At 44.4% G+C, this 17,500-nt stretch overlaps 1 protein-coding gene across 10 annotated transcripts in view; it reads right to left on the minus strand.

Annotated features, from left to right (window-relative positions):
• The window catches only part of USP32 (ubiquitin specific peptidase 32), a 331,878-nt gene that overhangs the window by 46,091 nt on the left and 268,287 nt on the right, over positions 1 to 17,500 (minus strand). For all 10 annotated transcript variants that reach the window (XM_075589607.1, XM_075589608.1, XM_075589613.1 and 7 more), the window contains 3 exons: positions 8,941 to 9,092; positions 6,009 to 6,120; positions 4,981 to 5,192 (listed from right to left, as the gene is read on the minus strand). In XM_075589607.1, the coding sequence (XP_075445722.1) occupies positions 4,981 to 5,192; positions 6,009 to 6,120; positions 8,941 to 9,092 (476 nt within the window). The remainder of the gene's footprint in view (positions 1 to 4,980; positions 5,193 to 6,008; positions 6,121 to 8,940; positions 9,093 to 17,500) is intronic.

The raw sequence follows: 17,500 nt of genomic DNA on the forward strand, positions 1-17,500 counted from the left end.
TCCTCTCTCCCCTCTCCTTCCCTTCTCCTTCTCTTCCCTCTCCCTTCCTCTTCTCTCTCCCTCTCCTTCCTTCTCTCTCCTCTCCTCCCTTCCTCTCCTTCTCTCTCTCCTTCTCTCTCCCTCTCCTTCTCTCTCTCCCTCTCTTCCTTCTCTCTCTCCTCTCCTTCCTTCTCTCTCCTCTCCTTCCTTCCTTCTCTCTCTCCTTCCTTCTCTCTCTCCTCTCCTTCCTTCTCTCTCCCTCACCTTCCTTCTCTCTCTCCCTCTCCTTCTCTTCTCTCTCCCTCTCCTCTCATCTCCCTCTCCTCTCCTTCTCTCTCCTCTCCTTCTCTCTCCCCTCTCCTTCCTTCTCTCTCCCTCTCCTTCCTTCTCTCTCCCTCTCCTTCCTTCTCTCTCCCTCTCCTTCCTTCTCTCTCCCTCTCCTTCCTTCTCTCTCCCTCTCCCTTCCTTCTCTCTCCCTCTCCTTCCTTCTCTCTCCTCTCTCCCCTGTCCTTCTTCTATCTCTCTCCTCTCCTTCCTTCTCTCTCCCTCTCCTTCCTCTCTCTCCCTCTCTTCCTTCTCTCTCCTCTCCTTCCTTCTCTCTCCCTCTCCTTCCTTCTCCCCTCTCCTCTCTCTCTCCCTCTCCTTCCTTCTCTCTCTCTCCCTCTCTCTCTCCCTCTCCTTCCTTCTCTCTCTCTCCCTCCTCTCTCTCTCCCTCTCCTTACTTCTCTCTCTCCCTCTCCTTCTCTCTCTCTCTCCCCTCTCCCTTCTCTCTCTCTCTCCCCCTCTCCTTCCTTCTCTCTCCCCCTCTCCTTCCTTCTCTCTCTCCCCCTCTCTTTCCTTCTCTCTCTCCCCTCTCTCCCTCTCCTTCTCTCTCTCCCCTCTTCCTTCTCTCTCTCTCTCTCCCTGTCCTTCCTTCTCTCTCTCTCCCTGTCCTTCCTTCTCTCTCCCTGTCCTTCCTTCTCTCTCCCTCTCCTTCCTTCTCTCTCTCTCTCCCTCTCCTTCCTTCTCTCTCTCTCTCTCTCTCCTTCCTTCTCTCTCTCCTTTCTTCTCTCTCTCTCTCCCTCTCCTTCCTTCTCCCTCTCTTTCTTCTCTCTCTCTCTCTCCCTCTCCTTCCTTCTCCCTCTCCTTCCTTCTCCCTCTCCTTCCTTCTCCCTCTCCTTCCTTCTCTCTCTCTTCGTTGTCTGTCTCTCTCTCGTTGTCTGTCTCTCTCTCGTTGTCTGTCTCTCTCTCTCGTTGTCTGTCTCTCTCTCTCGTTGTCTGTCTCTCTCTCTCGTTGCTTCTCTCTCTCTCGTTGTCTCTCTCTCTCTCGTTGTCTCTCTCTCTCTCTCGTTGTCTCTCTCTCTCTCTCGTTGTCTCTCTCTCTCTCTCGTTGTCTCTCTCTCTCTCTCGTTGTCTCTCTCTCTCTCGTTGTCTCTCTCTCTCTCGTTGTCTCTCTCTCTCTCGTTGTCTCTCTCTCTCTCGTTGTCTCTCTCTCTCTCTCGTTGTCTCTCTCTCTCTCTCGTTGTCTCTCTCTCTCTCTCGTTGTCTCTCTCTCTCTCTCTCTCTCTCTCGTTGTCTCTCTCTCTCTCTCTCGTTGTCTCTCTCTCTCTCTCGTTGTCTCTCTCTCTCTCTCGTTGTCTCTCTCTCTCTCTCGTTGTCTCTCTCTCTCGTTGTCTCTCTCTCTCTCTCGTTGTCGCTCTCTCGTTGTCTCTCTCTCTCGTTGTCTCTCTCTCTCTCTCTCGTTGTCTCTCTCTCTCTCTCTCTCTCTCTCTCTCTCGTTGTCTCTCTCTCTCTCTCGTTGTCTCTCTCTCTCTCTCGTTGTCTCTCTCTCTCTCTCGTTGTCTCTCTCTCTCTCTCGTTGTCTCTCTCTCTCTCGTTGTCTCTCTCTCTCTCGTTGTCTCTCTCTCTCTCGTTGTCTCTCTCTCTCTCGTTGTCTCTCTCTCTCTCGTTGTCTCTCTCTCTCTCTCGTTGTCTCTCTCTCTCTCTCGTTGTCTCTCTCTCTCTCTCTCGTTGTCTCTCTCTCTCTCTCTCGTTGTCTCTCTCTCTCTCGTTCTCTCTGTCACGGTAGCTTATGACAGGCTGTAATTTACACCAAAACTATATATAAATATATATATACCTGGGTTTGAACTGGGACGAGACTTAGATATGATAAAATGTATTTATTCCTTAGGATAGGTGAACACACAAAAAATGTACAAATGACAGCAAAATATAGACACTTACGTAAAAGATGAAAATAATGAAAACAGTCCCATCTGGACTGGCAGTTTCATGCAGCAATCAGCCCAAGACATTGCATGGCATTTCTTCTCAGCAATCAAGATGGTATAGCACAACAGGCCTGATGACATGCAGGCATGCAGACAATGAACACATGAAGAACAATGGGTAAAGGGTGGCTTTGACTTATATACTATGTCAAACTCATCTCTTTAACCCTCGGCGCCGAGCCGTCTAGCAAAAGTCCCTTTGAAGCTTCTTGAAGCAGCTTGGGACTTCCAGTGTTTAGTGCGAAGTATAACACTTAAACTGGTTATTTCCTTTGGTCACTAGGCCAAGTATAAACAATTAGCAATTTAGCCTGTGATGACCAGGCTATGTAAATTCTAGCCTTCCTGCTCATTATCATAGCAGGGGGGTTGCAGTTTCTCAGAATTCAACCAAAATTTCATATTTGCTGCAAATCACTTCCTAACTTCCGTTCAGTGTAACATACAGGCAGGTGAGCCATATTAATACATTCCGTCACACCTGACGCTCGCAGAGAGACCAAACATTACAGTGTAATATGAAAATTAATAGAGATATTAATATCTGGCACTTAGTAGCGGTTAAATATACAGTGTTTAGACTCAAAAGAAGGACTAAATCCCACGAATACACATATGTAATTCTTAGCATGTTCAGCCAAGGACATCTCATAATATTCTTATATTTAATAAGGTCACTCATTCGGATTTCCTGCTTGGAGTAGCCACACCTCAATAAACCCTTTGAAGCAGGGGGGACATTTGTCATGTTCACTCCTGCAGGAAACCTTTTGCTTTAAGGTGTGAGTTATAATGCTCACCCCCACTCTAGCTTCCCTGGGTCCCGCCCAGCAATTAAGTAATTACCCTTTGATCAGGGCTAGGTAACTTTCAGCAAGATGTCCTATTTAGCATCCAGCTGGCCCATTCACACCTCCCTTACTCTGGGTCTTTTTGATATGCACTTCCAGAGAGGAAGCTTGCATAGGCAAGTGACCCCCGCTCATATGCACAGCATTTGGTTCTGGTATGCATTACAAAGGGCAGGCAGAGGCAATTAGCATTCAGCCTGTACATTTTAAGACTGCCCCAGAGAGGCACTTTATCAAAAATATATGTCCCCCGTATGACAAAGTTATATTTTTAATATGTGTGTACTTGGGGGGTTCCCCGGAGGCTGTACCCCAAGACTCAGGGTGCTGGCTTACTCCGTTCTTAAATTACCAGTTTTCAGGTAACTGTTTATTCAGCACTGCACATAAGATTAACCCCTTAAGTCCCAGTGGGTGTGTTATGCAGACACTGATCCAGCAACAATACCTTTACACAGGGGAATAAGCATTTTCATGTTATAACAAGGGTTAAATCACATTTCTGGACCTCGGCCCAGTTAACCCCTTGTCTCCCTGGCGAGGTTAGAGGGGGCCAATTGGGGGGGGGGGGGGTTAACCCCGTTAATCCCGGGCCAAACCCTCACGATCGTCACGTTCTCTCTCTCTCTCGCTCGTTCTCTCTCTCGCTCGTTCTCTCTCTCGCTCGTTCTCGCTCTCTCGCTCGTTCTCGCTCTCTCGCTCGTTCTCGCTCTCTCGCTCGTTCTCGCTCTCTCGCTCGTTCTCGCTCTCTCGCTCGTTCTCGCTCTCTCGCTCGTTCTCGCTCTCTCGCTCGTTCTCGCTCTCTCGCTCTCTCGCTCTCTCTCTCGCTCTCTCTCGCTCTCGCTCTCTCTCTCGCTCTCTCTCTCTCGCTCTCTCTCTCTCTCTCGCTCTCGCTCTCTCTCTCTCTCTCGCTCTCTCTCTCGCTCTCTCTCTCGCTCTCTCTCTCGCTCTCTCTCTCTCTCTCTCTCTCTCTCTCTCTCTCTCTCTCTCTCTCTCTCTCTCTCTCTCGCTCGTTCTCTCTCGCTCGTTCTCTCTCGCTCGTTCTCTCTCGCTCGTTCTCTCTCGCTCGTTCTCTCTCGCTCGTTCTCTCTCGCTCGTTCTCTCTCGCTCGTTCTCTCTCGCTCGTTCTCTCTCGCTCGTTCTCTCTCGCTCGTTCTCTCTCGCTCGTTCTCTCTCGCTCGTTCTCTCTCGCTCGTTTTCTCTCGCTCGTTTTCTCTCGCTCGTTCTCTCTCGCTCGTTCTCTCTCGCTCGTTTTCTCTCGTTCTCTCTCTCTCTCTCTCATTATAGGAGGGCTAACAAACCACAGCCAACTATAACTGCCGTGAGCGTGCGGCGCAGCAAGCGCGCCCTCTATAGAACAGCCCTAATACGCAAACACAAACCTTACATTCTAAGCAATTGAGTGTAAAAAAAAAAGTGCTGATTAGATATGGCAATCTACTTGTGGCCAGGATGTGCTGGAACATACAGACTTAAGAAAACCTCACGACTATCAATATACAGTAGTGTTCCCAGAATAGTTTGGCATCCATTTGGTTCGCTGTCTGGTCACAAGCTACTTTATAGAACACAACATTCAAAAAGTAAGGCTTATCATGGCACTCAAGGTGTTCTTTATTATCATAAATGGAAAACAAAGAACAATTCCTTCGCTTCTACTACTTGGGATAAAATATACTACTGACTTTTCAGTTTTTTTTTATCATGTTAAAAAAAAAATCTGTACAGATTTACATTAGAGCCATATTTACTAAGCTGAGTTACTCTATAAGAAACCTTCCAAGCAGAAGACGCCTGCCTGACAGTCCATAAACGTAGCCGTGCTGGTAGGTGTCTTATGGAATAGCCCAACTTTGTAAATGTTGCCTTTAATATTCAAATAGGATAACTTTTCTCACCATTTTTCTGTGAATTGCAATAATATAGCCTATAAACGGGCTATCTGGTTGGACTGAGACGTGACCATTAAGCACTCCGTTTCCTAGGTTCTTCTCGGTCCCACATGGCACCACAGTATTTGGCATCCCATTTGGGATTATTGTTGGTCGGCTTAGTCCTCCGTTTGAGGCGAGACTGTGCGGTCCATTTGCTGATGGCAAGGTGCTGGAATCTGCAAATTGAAGAACAAGCTCATTGTAATCTACTTAGCACTGCTTTGCTATTAATATGGATTATGGTTTAAACCTCTTTGGCTGAGCATTTCATAGACTCAGCATAGCTAATTAAAAAGCAGATGGAGCCACCTTAACAATTTAACATCCGGCCAACAGTAGCACTCAGAACAGACCTGATATGACCAATTCACAATGGCTTTAACCACTTTAGGACCAGGGGGGATTGCAATACCAGGATTTTAAAATCCAACCTAGACATGCCAGGTTATTAATTCACCCAAATATTTATATCATGAGAAGCCACAGTGCATGATATTACTGAACAGATCCTTAAGACTACGAAAATATAACTTTTCAGACTAACCTTAGACTACTAAAAGGTACTGTAGTTTGTACGTTAGTCTGAAAAGGTATTGTACCTGTTCAGACTAATGGAATATAAAAATAGACAAGATAAACTCTCATATTTACACTAGTTTATCATTTTAGGTCATAAACGTGAAGCTGCTAATGACAAAGTTGTCAAAGATTATCCAGTACAACTAAGATTTATTTGGTAACATAGGTAACATTTCCAATTTTCAATCATTAAACTGAAAAGCAGTTCCTTGAGGACCCACTTAATTGTGGTACCATTTGCAATTAAGGTGATAATTGATATCTGTCACTAAAAATAATAAATACATAAAGAAGGAAGGCAGAAAGAATGAAAGTGCAAAAGGAAGAAAATAAATGTATAGTGTATCTGAAAGTTCTTGTGTTTTCAAAGCTTAAAGCCTGAGTCGCATTACAAATGTAAGACCACAACTCACCTGTTTGTGTGGGGCTCGTGGCAGAAGTAGGAGATCCAGGGATCGGTATCTCAAAAGAACACAAGAAACCACTTACTGATAGCCGCACCTTTTGGTTATCCTGTGGAAAGTTCTTTAGACAAAAACACAAAATACATATTAGTTTAACACCAAAAAGATAAAACGATACTGGTAAATTATATTTATAGATATTACACACTAGCAAAAATATCTTTTTATGTGTTTTGAGATTCATCAATTAAACCCATTAGCAAAGCACATGCAGCCAAATGCATTGGAGGCTCATTCAGAAGAGGCTCATTTTTAAGTTAAAAAGGAACCTAACTACTTAAAATGTATTTTCAACATACTAAAATATCATAGTTGGTATAAAAGCCAGCCTATTTTAAAAACCTAGGCTGCTAAACATGTTTTACTGTAGTTCACTAAACTGCTTGCTAAATATTCAAGAAAACACAATAGAGCAAAAGTGCAATACAGTAGAAATGCTTTGATTTTACCATACATACAGTACATATTTTATTACAAACATTTTCCTGAATGATAATATACAGTAGGAACTTTTAATGTATTAGTTCAAGTGAACCCCAGACAAAGGCCTATATGTACAAAGTAGTGCTATTCGATGAGACGCCTTCCAGCATTGAAAAAACTCAAAGAGCCCATTTAACTGAAGGAGCCTTTAAATGTCTTTGGGCACTGCTGAGTAAATATGGCTAAAATGTTGCAGAGAGGTACTGTATAAAAGAAAAGAAAAAGTTTAAATGTGTGTTCAAATGATTGTGGAGACATGTGAAACTAACAGGACACACAAAAAATCCTTCTAAAACTAGGGAGGCCAACCAATTATCTTACAAACAGATGTGATATTACATGCAACTATTTTTCCTCTGATATTTATCAGCCAGTTACATAGTTGATGAGGTTGAAAAACGGCATATGTCCATCAAGTTCAACCTATGCTAAATTTAGACAAATTATCCTATATTTGTAACGCTTGAAAAAAAAAAATTTGAGGAAGATACTAGAAACTAAGGCAGGTCACAAATAGCAGAAAAATGGTTTTAAAATGCTTTAAAATAATTAGGTGCGCAGAAAATCAAATTAGTTGAAATATCATTATTGCATAAAGATAAAAGGAAAACAGAAGTTTGCGCCACATTTTTACGCCATGTAAAGGGAACTTACATTTTAACACGGTTGTGACAGAGAGGGGGTAACCGGGCTCCCTAATAAAGCTCAAGCCCTCTTGGTTGTCCCTGAGCCACGTGGTGGGGTCCTAGATTGTCAGCTCTTGGACCTGGATGTCGTGTATGTACTACAATGCATTGTATGAAAATATGCGACAAATAATTTTTGTGTTTTTGCCTTTCCAGGAGTGCCAGGAAGCAGAGATTGCTAGGCTATGAGGTTCAGGGTGGGTTTTGAAGAGAAAGTTTTCAGATTGTGGCTATATAGCGGGGTGCCAGCGTTACTGGATACCCCAAAAAGGTAGCCGGGAATCAGGTCAGATTCTCGGATACCTTGAAGCACAATGCTCCGGTCAAAATCCTACCCTAAAAACGTTCTTGCAGCTCACCGCCAGGAGTTCTTGCTTCAGCACAGAGAGGTAAAAATGGGCATAGGTATTTGTGTATCCCGGGTATAGTCAGGGATCCTCAGTTTAGGGGGAGTCCCCACGGTATATGCCCAAACTCCCGGACCCAGTATAGGGGTTCGGGGTATCTCAAACTATGTATAAGGTTGCGAGAGTAAAATTATTTCTAAGTCCAGCTTCGGTACAATTGAAGCAACCCTGAAAATGAACCAAAGCATTATTTGAATCAACTTTTATTAAAACTTCTTATAGGAAGGTCTAGGAGCTCTGAAAATGAACGTGCACGTCTTTTCAGTAGATCCTAGGGTATGAGGGACGTAGAAAATTTTTGTATGAGTTTTATGAATATGGTGTATAACAGTGTATATGTGTATGCCCTGTATATGAACTGGGGAATTTCCATGTCCGTGGTTCCGAGAGATCAGATGGCTACCAGGCTTGGTGCCACTGTCTCTGGTCAGGTCCCAGACTTGAAATTCTCAGAGATGCCAAGGTGTTAGGGCGGGCAGAGTACCGGACTTACCCTCAAGTACCCACGTCCCGACAGGAATAAAGGCTATCCGGAAACCATTGGCCCAGCCCCAGACTCTGAGGAGCCTAGCACAACGGGGGATTCAACAAGCTAAGTGGCAGAGGTGCCAGGTTGGCGCATGCCCTTAGCAAAATTGAAATCAGTGCCCGCCCGGCTTCAGAGTACCGGCAAATCTGTGATAGGCTGGTAGGAAAAATCCCACGCGCTGATTGGCTGTACCGGTTTCTGAATGGGACTCAAATTCCTATAAGAAGCCTAGCAGCCAATCAGGTTGAGAGATTCTAAGCACCAAGACAGCAGCGGTAGATTTGAAAGATGTTCTGAAAGAAATAGGCACGAGTCCCACTTTTTGGGGCCAAGTTCTCAGAATAGAACGAAGCGGTTGCGGCTGGAACTACAAGCCGAAAAGAGTACCAGGATGTTTGGTACTATCTCCCAGTCAAGGAATTTTGGCATCTCTGGAGCAGATACAGCAGTGTGTCTGGTAACGCATGCCAAGTTGAGTTCCAGGACTTTTGCAGGTACATCCCGGTCAACCAAAGACTTTGTTTTAAGGACTGAGTTAGGGAAGGTGTTTTTTTTAGCCCAGATCCCCCAACAAGAGTGTTTCCCTCTGTATAATTGTAATCCACTGTGCATATGCCTGTTTCAATGGAATAAATTACAATTTGTTTTACTTCTTGGTTTTGCTCAATGAATGATCCTGGTTTAAAGATGTAATTGCCTGGTCTCCCGTGACAAAGGTATGGCAAAAAAAAAAGTCAAGTTACACAATGCACATCCTTCTGGGCAACGCCTGTTACCTTTATATTAGACCCGTGAACCTCTGCCAGGAGGATCTGTTCAGGTTTCAACCCACACAGGTCACTGAGCTGTTTTTTCAGCCCTGTATATTTCTCATCCATGTTCAGCCTCAGCCCGTATCGTACAGGAGTGGTACCATCTAACTTAATAACTTGACAAGAAAAAGGAAACATAAGATTTTAGCGCCAAATAAACCACGGCAGATTCTTGGGCATTAGAATAATGATTTTGAGAATACACCATACATTTCCAAATAATATAACATGAAGTCATGAAAAAGAAAAAAACAACAGATATAAATACAGTCATGTGAAAAAGAAAGTACACCCTTTTTGAATTCCATGGTTTCACATATCAGGACATAATAACAATCATCTGTTCATTAGCAGGTCTAAAAATTAGATAAATACAACCTCAGATGAACAACAACATGTGACATATTACACCGTGTCATGATTTATTTAACAAAAATAAAGCCAAAATGGAAAAGCTATATGAAAAACTAAGTACACCCTTACTGCTTCCATAGGAATTAAGATGCTAAGTAGCAGACAGGTGCTGCTAATTAAATGCCCTTGATTAATTGATCATCAGCATGTGTGACCACCTCTATAAAAGCTGAAGTTTTAGCAGTTTGCTGGTCTGGAGCATTCAGGTGTGTGTTAACAAAATGGAAAGGAAAGACATCAGCAATGATCTTAGAGAAGCAATTGTTGCTGCCCATCAATCTGGGAAGGGTTATAAGGCCATTTCCAAACAATTTAAAGACCATCATTCTACAGTGAGAAAGATTATTCAAAAGTGGAAAACATTCAAGACAGTTGCCAATCTTCCCAGGAGTGGACATCCCAGCAAATTCACCCCAAGGTCAGACTGTGCAATGCTCCGAGAAATTGTAAAATACCCAAGAGTTAGTATGTTAAATGTTAAAGTTAATCACAGTACAATTAGAAAAAGACAGAACAAGTATGGTTTGTTTGGAAGGGTTGCCAGGAGAAAGCCTCTTTTCTCTAAAAAGAACATGGCAGCACGGCTTATGTTTGTGTAACGGGAATTCCCCCACCCCCAATCGCAGATAGAGTGAATGTGAGGGGGAACCTATATGTTACCAGGTGTGGTGTGTATACCTGCAGGCTCACAGGAGGTCTGAGTCTCCGCCAGTGAGAGCCTGGGGTGAATCCTCTGGAATGAACTTAGTTACAGCACCTCCACCTGTGTAGGATTCTAGGAGTGTAGAATGTTCCGTACACAGGACCCACATACACAGTAAGCACATATGCCGAAGTATATATATAAGAACAGTTTACAGTATAGGGAACAATACATAACACAACATACATCAACAATATGACATTGACAGTGTCCCTCTATGACACTCATAGGCACAACTACCCATCTTCTCAGTGCCTTATCCCCCACACCTTATTCCTCCCCCAACACCGTGTACCCAGAGTCCCACGAGTCCACTAAGAGACCCAGAACCTATAGGCGGGATCAGCGCCTGATGTACCGGTTTGGTTGGTGCACTTAATACGATACCTGCCCGGGCATACGTCCGCGCCCGTGTGTAAAGATCTTCACAAAGGGTAGGACACAGGAACAGGAATCCGCCTCCGCAGTGGGTGGCTCCCGCATGGAGTGATCCACCTTTATAATGTCTCTCACTATAGAGCCTGTCTGAGCCCAGACACAGGCCGCAATCACCGCGTGCAACTGGCACCGGTGATATCACATAACACTGTACTGTAGAAAGCAACCATCCTAGCACTGAAAGGGGCCTTTCCTGAAACTGCCAAACTAACTGCTGTGCTGCACTGCAAAGCAACACTGTCTCTTCCTGTCAGAGCACACAGCACGGCAGCTGTGTCACTGACTAGACTCACTCTCAGCAAAGGGTAGGGTCCCTACCTAAGGGGCCTTCCCTATGAACTTACCCACTAACCTAGTGGGGAGTGGGGCCTGCCTGGGCCTGGGGTATTCTCTGTGGCCTAGTACAGCAGAGCACTGCTCTCTGTACACTACCTTCCCCAATCACTTCCTGGATCCAAATGACACTCCCTGTCTGCACACAACAATGTATCTTCTTTGCTGCAGGAGAATCTGTAAACCCTATTGGCTTCAATGCAGCAGGTGATAGGGGTGAAAGGGCAGTCCCCAGAGGCTGCTGGGAGTTGTAGTCCACTCAGGACCTCTTTTACATTGGAGCCGCGTGCGCGAACTGTAATGGCCGCCGCCGCCAACTGCGCATGTGCGAACTGGGGGATGTCCCTGACTATGGAGCGCCTCTTCCCACTCCCTGTAATGGCCGTCGTGTCGCTTCTGGGGCTATATCCGTGTGTGTGAGCTTCCACGCATGCGCAAACGCACACATGATGGCGGCGCCCTGTAGCCGATGTCGCCGGGAGCACCCGGTGACGCGATCACCCCTGCAACTGCCCTCACGCTGTCGCAGGTAAGAGAGAGAGAACCGAATGTCTGGGGAGCCAGAGGGGACCTGGCTACATTTGCAAAGTTGCATCTGAACAAACCACAAGACTTCTGGAACAATGTCCTTTGGACAGACGAGACCAAAGTGGAGATGTTTGGCCATAATGCACAGCGCCACGTTTGGCGAAAACAAAACACAGCATATCAGCACAAACACCTCATACCAACTGTCAAGCACGGTGGTGGAGGGGTGATGATTTGGGCTTGTTTTTACAGCCACAGGACCTGGGAACCTTGTAGTCATTGAATCGACCATGAACTCCTCTGTATACCAAAGTATTCTAGAGTCAAATGTGAGGCCATCTGTCCGACAGCTAAAGCTTGGCCGAAATTGGGTCATGCAACAGGACAATGATCCCAAGCACACCAGCAAATCTACAACAGAATGGCTGCAAAAGGAAAGAATCAAGGTGTTGCAATGGCCAAGTCAAAGTCCAGACCTCAACCCGAATGAAATGCTGTGGCTGGACCATGAGAGCTGTGCATAAACAAATGGCCACAAACCTCAATTAACTGAAGCAACGTTGTAAAGAAGAGTGGGCCAAAATTCCTCCACAACGATGTGAGAGACTGAAAGTCATACAGAAAATGATTACTTCAAGTTATTGCTGCTAAAGGTGGTTCTACAAGCTATTGAATCATAAGGTGTACTTAGTTTTTCACACATGGCTTCTCCATTTTGGCTTTATTTTTGTTAAAGTAATCATAATGTCATGTCATGTGTTGTTGTTCATCTGAGGTTGTATTTACCTAATTTTAACACCTGCTAAGGAACAGATGGCAGTTCCGTGGGGTCCAATGGCGGAGCACAGCTGTTGAAAAGTGGGGGCTACAAACCAGTATGGGTGATTAAAAAGACTTTATTAAGTGGTCATGGAGGAGTACAGGGTAACTCTGACGCGTTTCGGGAGCAAAGTCCCTTTGTCAAAGAGTAAATTCGCGTCTGTATGCTTTCCCCTTTACATATTCAAGCCCCCGCCCCCAGCGATGACGTCACGGGGATCAAATCTCGCGCGAGTTGCTCAGAGAGCTAAACCCATTGGTGGACAATCACAACCAATGGGATGTCTGACTGTGAACTCGCCTCCCCTGTGGGCTGTGGCTAAGGAGCAATATGTATCATGGGAGCAAAACAATATACAAAACACAATGTGAAATAGTTAAACGAATATAGCAAAATGCTATTAATGATTAAAAACACGAATATAGATCCATTAGAAGAAATGGAGAAACGTCTAGTGAATGGCATATTAAGGCATAGATATGACTGAGATGGATCGTTTGATATGTCAAATAGATAAATGGATAGAACAATGTGACATCTATTGGCAAGTATATACATTGCAGAAACATATTTGCAATGAAGAATTAATTAGAATGTCTAAGAAATGCCAATCTTAGCATATAACTTACTTTTGTCATGTGATCTAAATAAACAGTAAACATCAATCAATACAAGATATCATATATTAAAACATAAATCAATTGCGTTGTCCATTATTTCTATACATGGTCTCATAGTACACATGAGAACAATCAATAGGCATATTGAAACTTTTTGAACATCATCATCTTGGAAAGATACATATACATTAATAAATTAAGGCATAGTTGCATCTGAAATCAATCATCTGATATGTCAAATAGATAAATGGACAGAGCAACATGACGTCTGCTAGTAAATATATATATTCTAGAGACATATCTGTAATGAAGAAATAATTAGTGTTTCTAAACAATATATATATGTGCATCATGCCAATCTATTGAGGAAAGAAACTTCTATAGCATACACTGGCGACACACTTTATTCGAGCTTGGCTAGTCCCACGAATTCGGGTATACCCGGGTGTATTGAGGTTTGTGACTGTTTTCTGCCCGAGTGCATTGAGTTATTTTCCAAGCAGGGATTGAAGCATTTTATTCCCGCTGGCTGCAATACTGCACAGTATATATATATAAACTGCATTACAATTCATGAATTTATGCCATCTGGTAGACACGCGAAGCATTGCAGCCTATTAAATCCTAATCATTATCATTTAACAGATCAGCCGCCCATCAGCCAGGCATGAACCCAGGCTGGGAAGGCAAATGCAACGGGGCTTGTCAGAGGTTAGGAGTGGCGCATTCCAGGTATCTGCCAGGTACATACCGGGTATTTGCTCGAATAAAGTGTGTCGGTGCAGTATATCTCACTGTTGTCATATGATCTAGAGCAGGGGTGGGCAACCTATTTTTCAATGTAGGCACAGGTGTGGCGAATTAGAAGTGAAAATAGCCACACCATGTAAAAATGCAGGTATTATGTTGCGCATGCGAAAATTTTAAACACACACTGTTTGTTTGAACAAGTTTATAAATTCTCTGACCACAATCCCCCTCATCCTCACCCCACTCAACCCCCTTATCCAGCTCCTCCACTCACCCCCCTCTTCATCCTCCTCTCACGCCACCACCACTACCCTCATCATCATCACCTCACCCTCTCATCATCATCATCTCATTTAACCCCTCCTCATCCCCATCTCATTTAATCCCCATCATCATCTCTCCCCAGCAACCTTGATCTCCCCCAGTCCCTTTCAGAAGTCCCCCTCATCATCAAGCAGCCCCCCCCCCCCCCAGTCCTATGCGTAGGGTGCATAAGAGGGTGCGTAGGGCAGGGGAACTGTGGCGGCAGGAGGGGGTAATTCCGCAGCAGCAGTAGGGGGCAGGGTGAGTGCCGGTGTGGGCAGGCTTGGTGTGGGGGGGGGGGGTGGTCTGGGCAGCGTGAGGGGAGAGAGATCTGGCCAGCCTAAGGGGGGGAGAGAGATCTGGGCAGCCTGGGGGGGGAGAGATCTGGGCAGCCTTAGAGGGGTTGGTCTGGGAGCATGAAGGCAGCATGAGCAGGGATCTGGGCAGCAGGAGAGGGCATGGGGGGGGGGGGGTATCCTAAGCCGGGTGGTGGGTGCTTATGCTGGCTGTGGGGGTTTAAAGAGGCTGTGCTGGGGGCTGCTCCCTGGGTCTATGGCTCATGGTGGAGGGAATCAGTGCTGCCGAAGTTACTTTCAACCCCCTGACAGTGGCTGGAGCCGGCTGGCTTCTCCCTCCCTGCACAGCTGAGCAAGCACCGGAGTGAGGCTGGAGAGCTTCATCTCTGTGCTGCTGCAGCTTCTCCTGTCCCTGTGGCTGCCGATGCAGTAAGAAGCAGGGGGGAGAGGGGGGGGGGGAGGAGAGAGAGCTTCCTCTCTGTGCTGCTAGTGCTGCTGCTGCTCCGGTTCCTGTGGCTGCCGTTGCAGTAAGGAGGGAGGGGAGGGGAGGAAGAGAGAGAGCTTCCTCTCTGTGCTGCTTCTCCTGTCCCTGCGGAGGAGGAGGAGGGCTGTACAGGGAGTCCCGGAGGCTCTATTCGCCACAGTTTCACTACCAATTCGCCACAAGTGGCGAATGGCGACAGGGTTGCCCACCCTGGATCTAGAGAAACAATAGACATCAATCAATGCACAGTGTCGTATATTGAAGCATAGATCTATTGCGTTGTCCATTATTTCTATATATAGTCTCATAGTGCACATAAGAGCAATCAATTTACATGGTTAAACATTTTGAGCATCATCATATACAAAAATACAAAAATCCATTTACGTTATTGAGTGAGGGATATCATAAACCATTATCCAAGGAAATGTTTTAGTTCCCATTCTAGATTCATGCCCCTGGGTGCCAATGTCCCAAGGGCATAAATCCAGTGCATCTCTCTTTGGTTTAAGAGAGACTCTCTATCTCCTCCTCTAACATGCAAATGTATATTTTCAATTGCGCTAAATGTGAAATTCTGTATGGAACCGAACTGACATTTTAAAAAATGACGTGCTACTGGATATCTTTCATCTCTATTTTTAATTGTTCTGACGTGTTCAATAATTCTCTCTCTAAGTGGGCGGATAGTCCTGCCCACGTAAGAACTGCCGTATGTACATCTAAGTACATAAACAACAAATTTAGTATTACACGTCATAAAAGAACATAAACTGTAATTCTTCTTTGTACAGTATGTACATTTTTGATATGTTTCATATGGGATGCGTATCTGCATACTCTGCAATTGCCGCAACTGAAGACACCTTCCATTCTTGTTTTTTTTGTCTCTTTATTGTGATCAAACAAACTGGGAGAGATTCTGTTACCAATGGTTTTAGCCCTCCTAAAAACCATTCTTGGTTGATCTTTTATAAAATTGTCCAAGTCCTTGTCTAGTTTTAGTATGCCCCAATGTTTTATCAAGATGGCTCTGATTTGTTGTGCTTGCCTAGAGAAGGTGGTAATAAATAAAGGTAGGTCATCAGTTAATTTAGTGTGTTGTTGTGATTTATTCTCATATTTAGACTTTGTTTGTTTCAAAAGTACAGACCTATCTGTATGTAATGCATAATTAAATGCACGTTTAATATCTTCATCCCTGTAACCCCCATGTTTAAACCTATCAGATAGTTGTTCTGCTTGGGTTAAGAATGTTTGATCTGTTGAGCAGAGTCTCCGGAGTCTCAGAAATTGTCCTTTTGGAATACCTCTGATTAAAGGTCGGGGATGCGCACTGTTGGCCCTGAGCAAGGAATTTCTGGAGTTCTCTTTTCTAAACATCTTTGTTTGGATTCTAAGATCTGCATCCAGGTATAGATGCAAATCCAGAAAGTCCATCTCACTAACATGTGTTTTGGATGTAAATTTTAAATTAAAAGAATTATTGTTCAGATACACAAAAAACTCATGTAGTGTTGTGGTATTGCCAGACCAAATAATTAGTAAATCGTCTATATACCGACGGTAAAAAATAATGTAGTGTCTAAAAGGATTAGCATCACCGAAAATATGAGTGGTTTCCCAAAAGCCCATAAATAAATTGGCTTATGAGGGTGCAAAAGAAGTCCTCATAGCCGTGCCTTGTGTTTGCAGATAATAAGTGTTATTGAATAAAAAATAATTGTGTTGTAACAAAAATATAATTGAATCAAGAATAAAAGTGCTCTGTGCCAGGTGAATATTGGAGTGATTTAAATAATAACTAATAGCTATAATACCCAATGTGTGGTTAATAATAGTGTATAAAGAGGTCACATCAAGTGTGACCCAACGATAGGAGTGTGACCATGTGATCTTCTGTACACTGGCGACACACTTAATTCGAGCTCGGCTAGTCCCACGAATTCGGGTATACCCGGGTGTATTGAGGTTTGTGACTGTTTTCTGCCCGAGTGCATTGCGTTATTTTCCAGGCAGGGATTGAAGCATTTTATTCCCGCTGGCTGCAATACTGCACAGTATATATATATATACTGCATTAAAATTCATGAATTTATGCCATCTGGTAGACACGCGAAGCATTGCAGCCTATTAAATCCTAATCATTATCATTTAACAGATCAGCCGCCCGTCAGCCAGGCATGAACCCAGGCTGGGAAGGCAAACGCAACGGGGCTTGTCAGAGGTGAGGAGCGGCGCATTCCAGGTATCTGCCAGGTACATACTGGGTATTTGCTCGAATAAAGTGTGTCGGTGCAGTATATCTGTCAATAAGTCTGTAGAATCTCGTAAATAAGAGGGAAGGGTCTTAACCATGGGTTGTAAAAATTGATCCACGTACCTAGAGAGACCATCTCCCAAAGATCCAATGCTCGATATAATCGGTCTACCAGGAGGGTTGACCAGAGACTTATGGATCTTTGGGAGATGGTGAAAAATAGGTACTGTGGGAAACTGGTTGTATATAAATTGATATTCCTGTTGTGTGAGAACTCCTAATTCCTTGCCCATCTCTGGCAGTTCTCTGATCTCATTGAGATATGGGCCTGTGGGGTTTCTGTCTAACTTACAATAAGCCTTTGTGTCATTGAGTTGTCTGAGAGCTTCTTTAAGATATAGATCTGCGTGCATAACCACCACAGCCCCACCTTTGTCTGCATTTTTTATTATAATGTCACCTCTTTTGCCAATTAATTGAGGTGCATCCTTTCGTCCTTGGAGAAATTGCCATGTGCACAGGTGGAAAAAGCAAACCCCCTAGCTAACATCTGCAGATCTTTTTCCACAAGTTTT

This window comes from Ascaphus truei, chromosome 3 (genome assembly GCF_040206685.1).
Source record: "Ascaphus truei isolate aAscTru1 chromosome 3, aAscTru1.hap1, whole genome shotgun sequence".
Classification (NCBI taxonomy): Eukaryota; Metazoa; Chordata; class Amphibia; order Anura; family Ascaphidae; genus Ascaphus; species Ascaphus truei.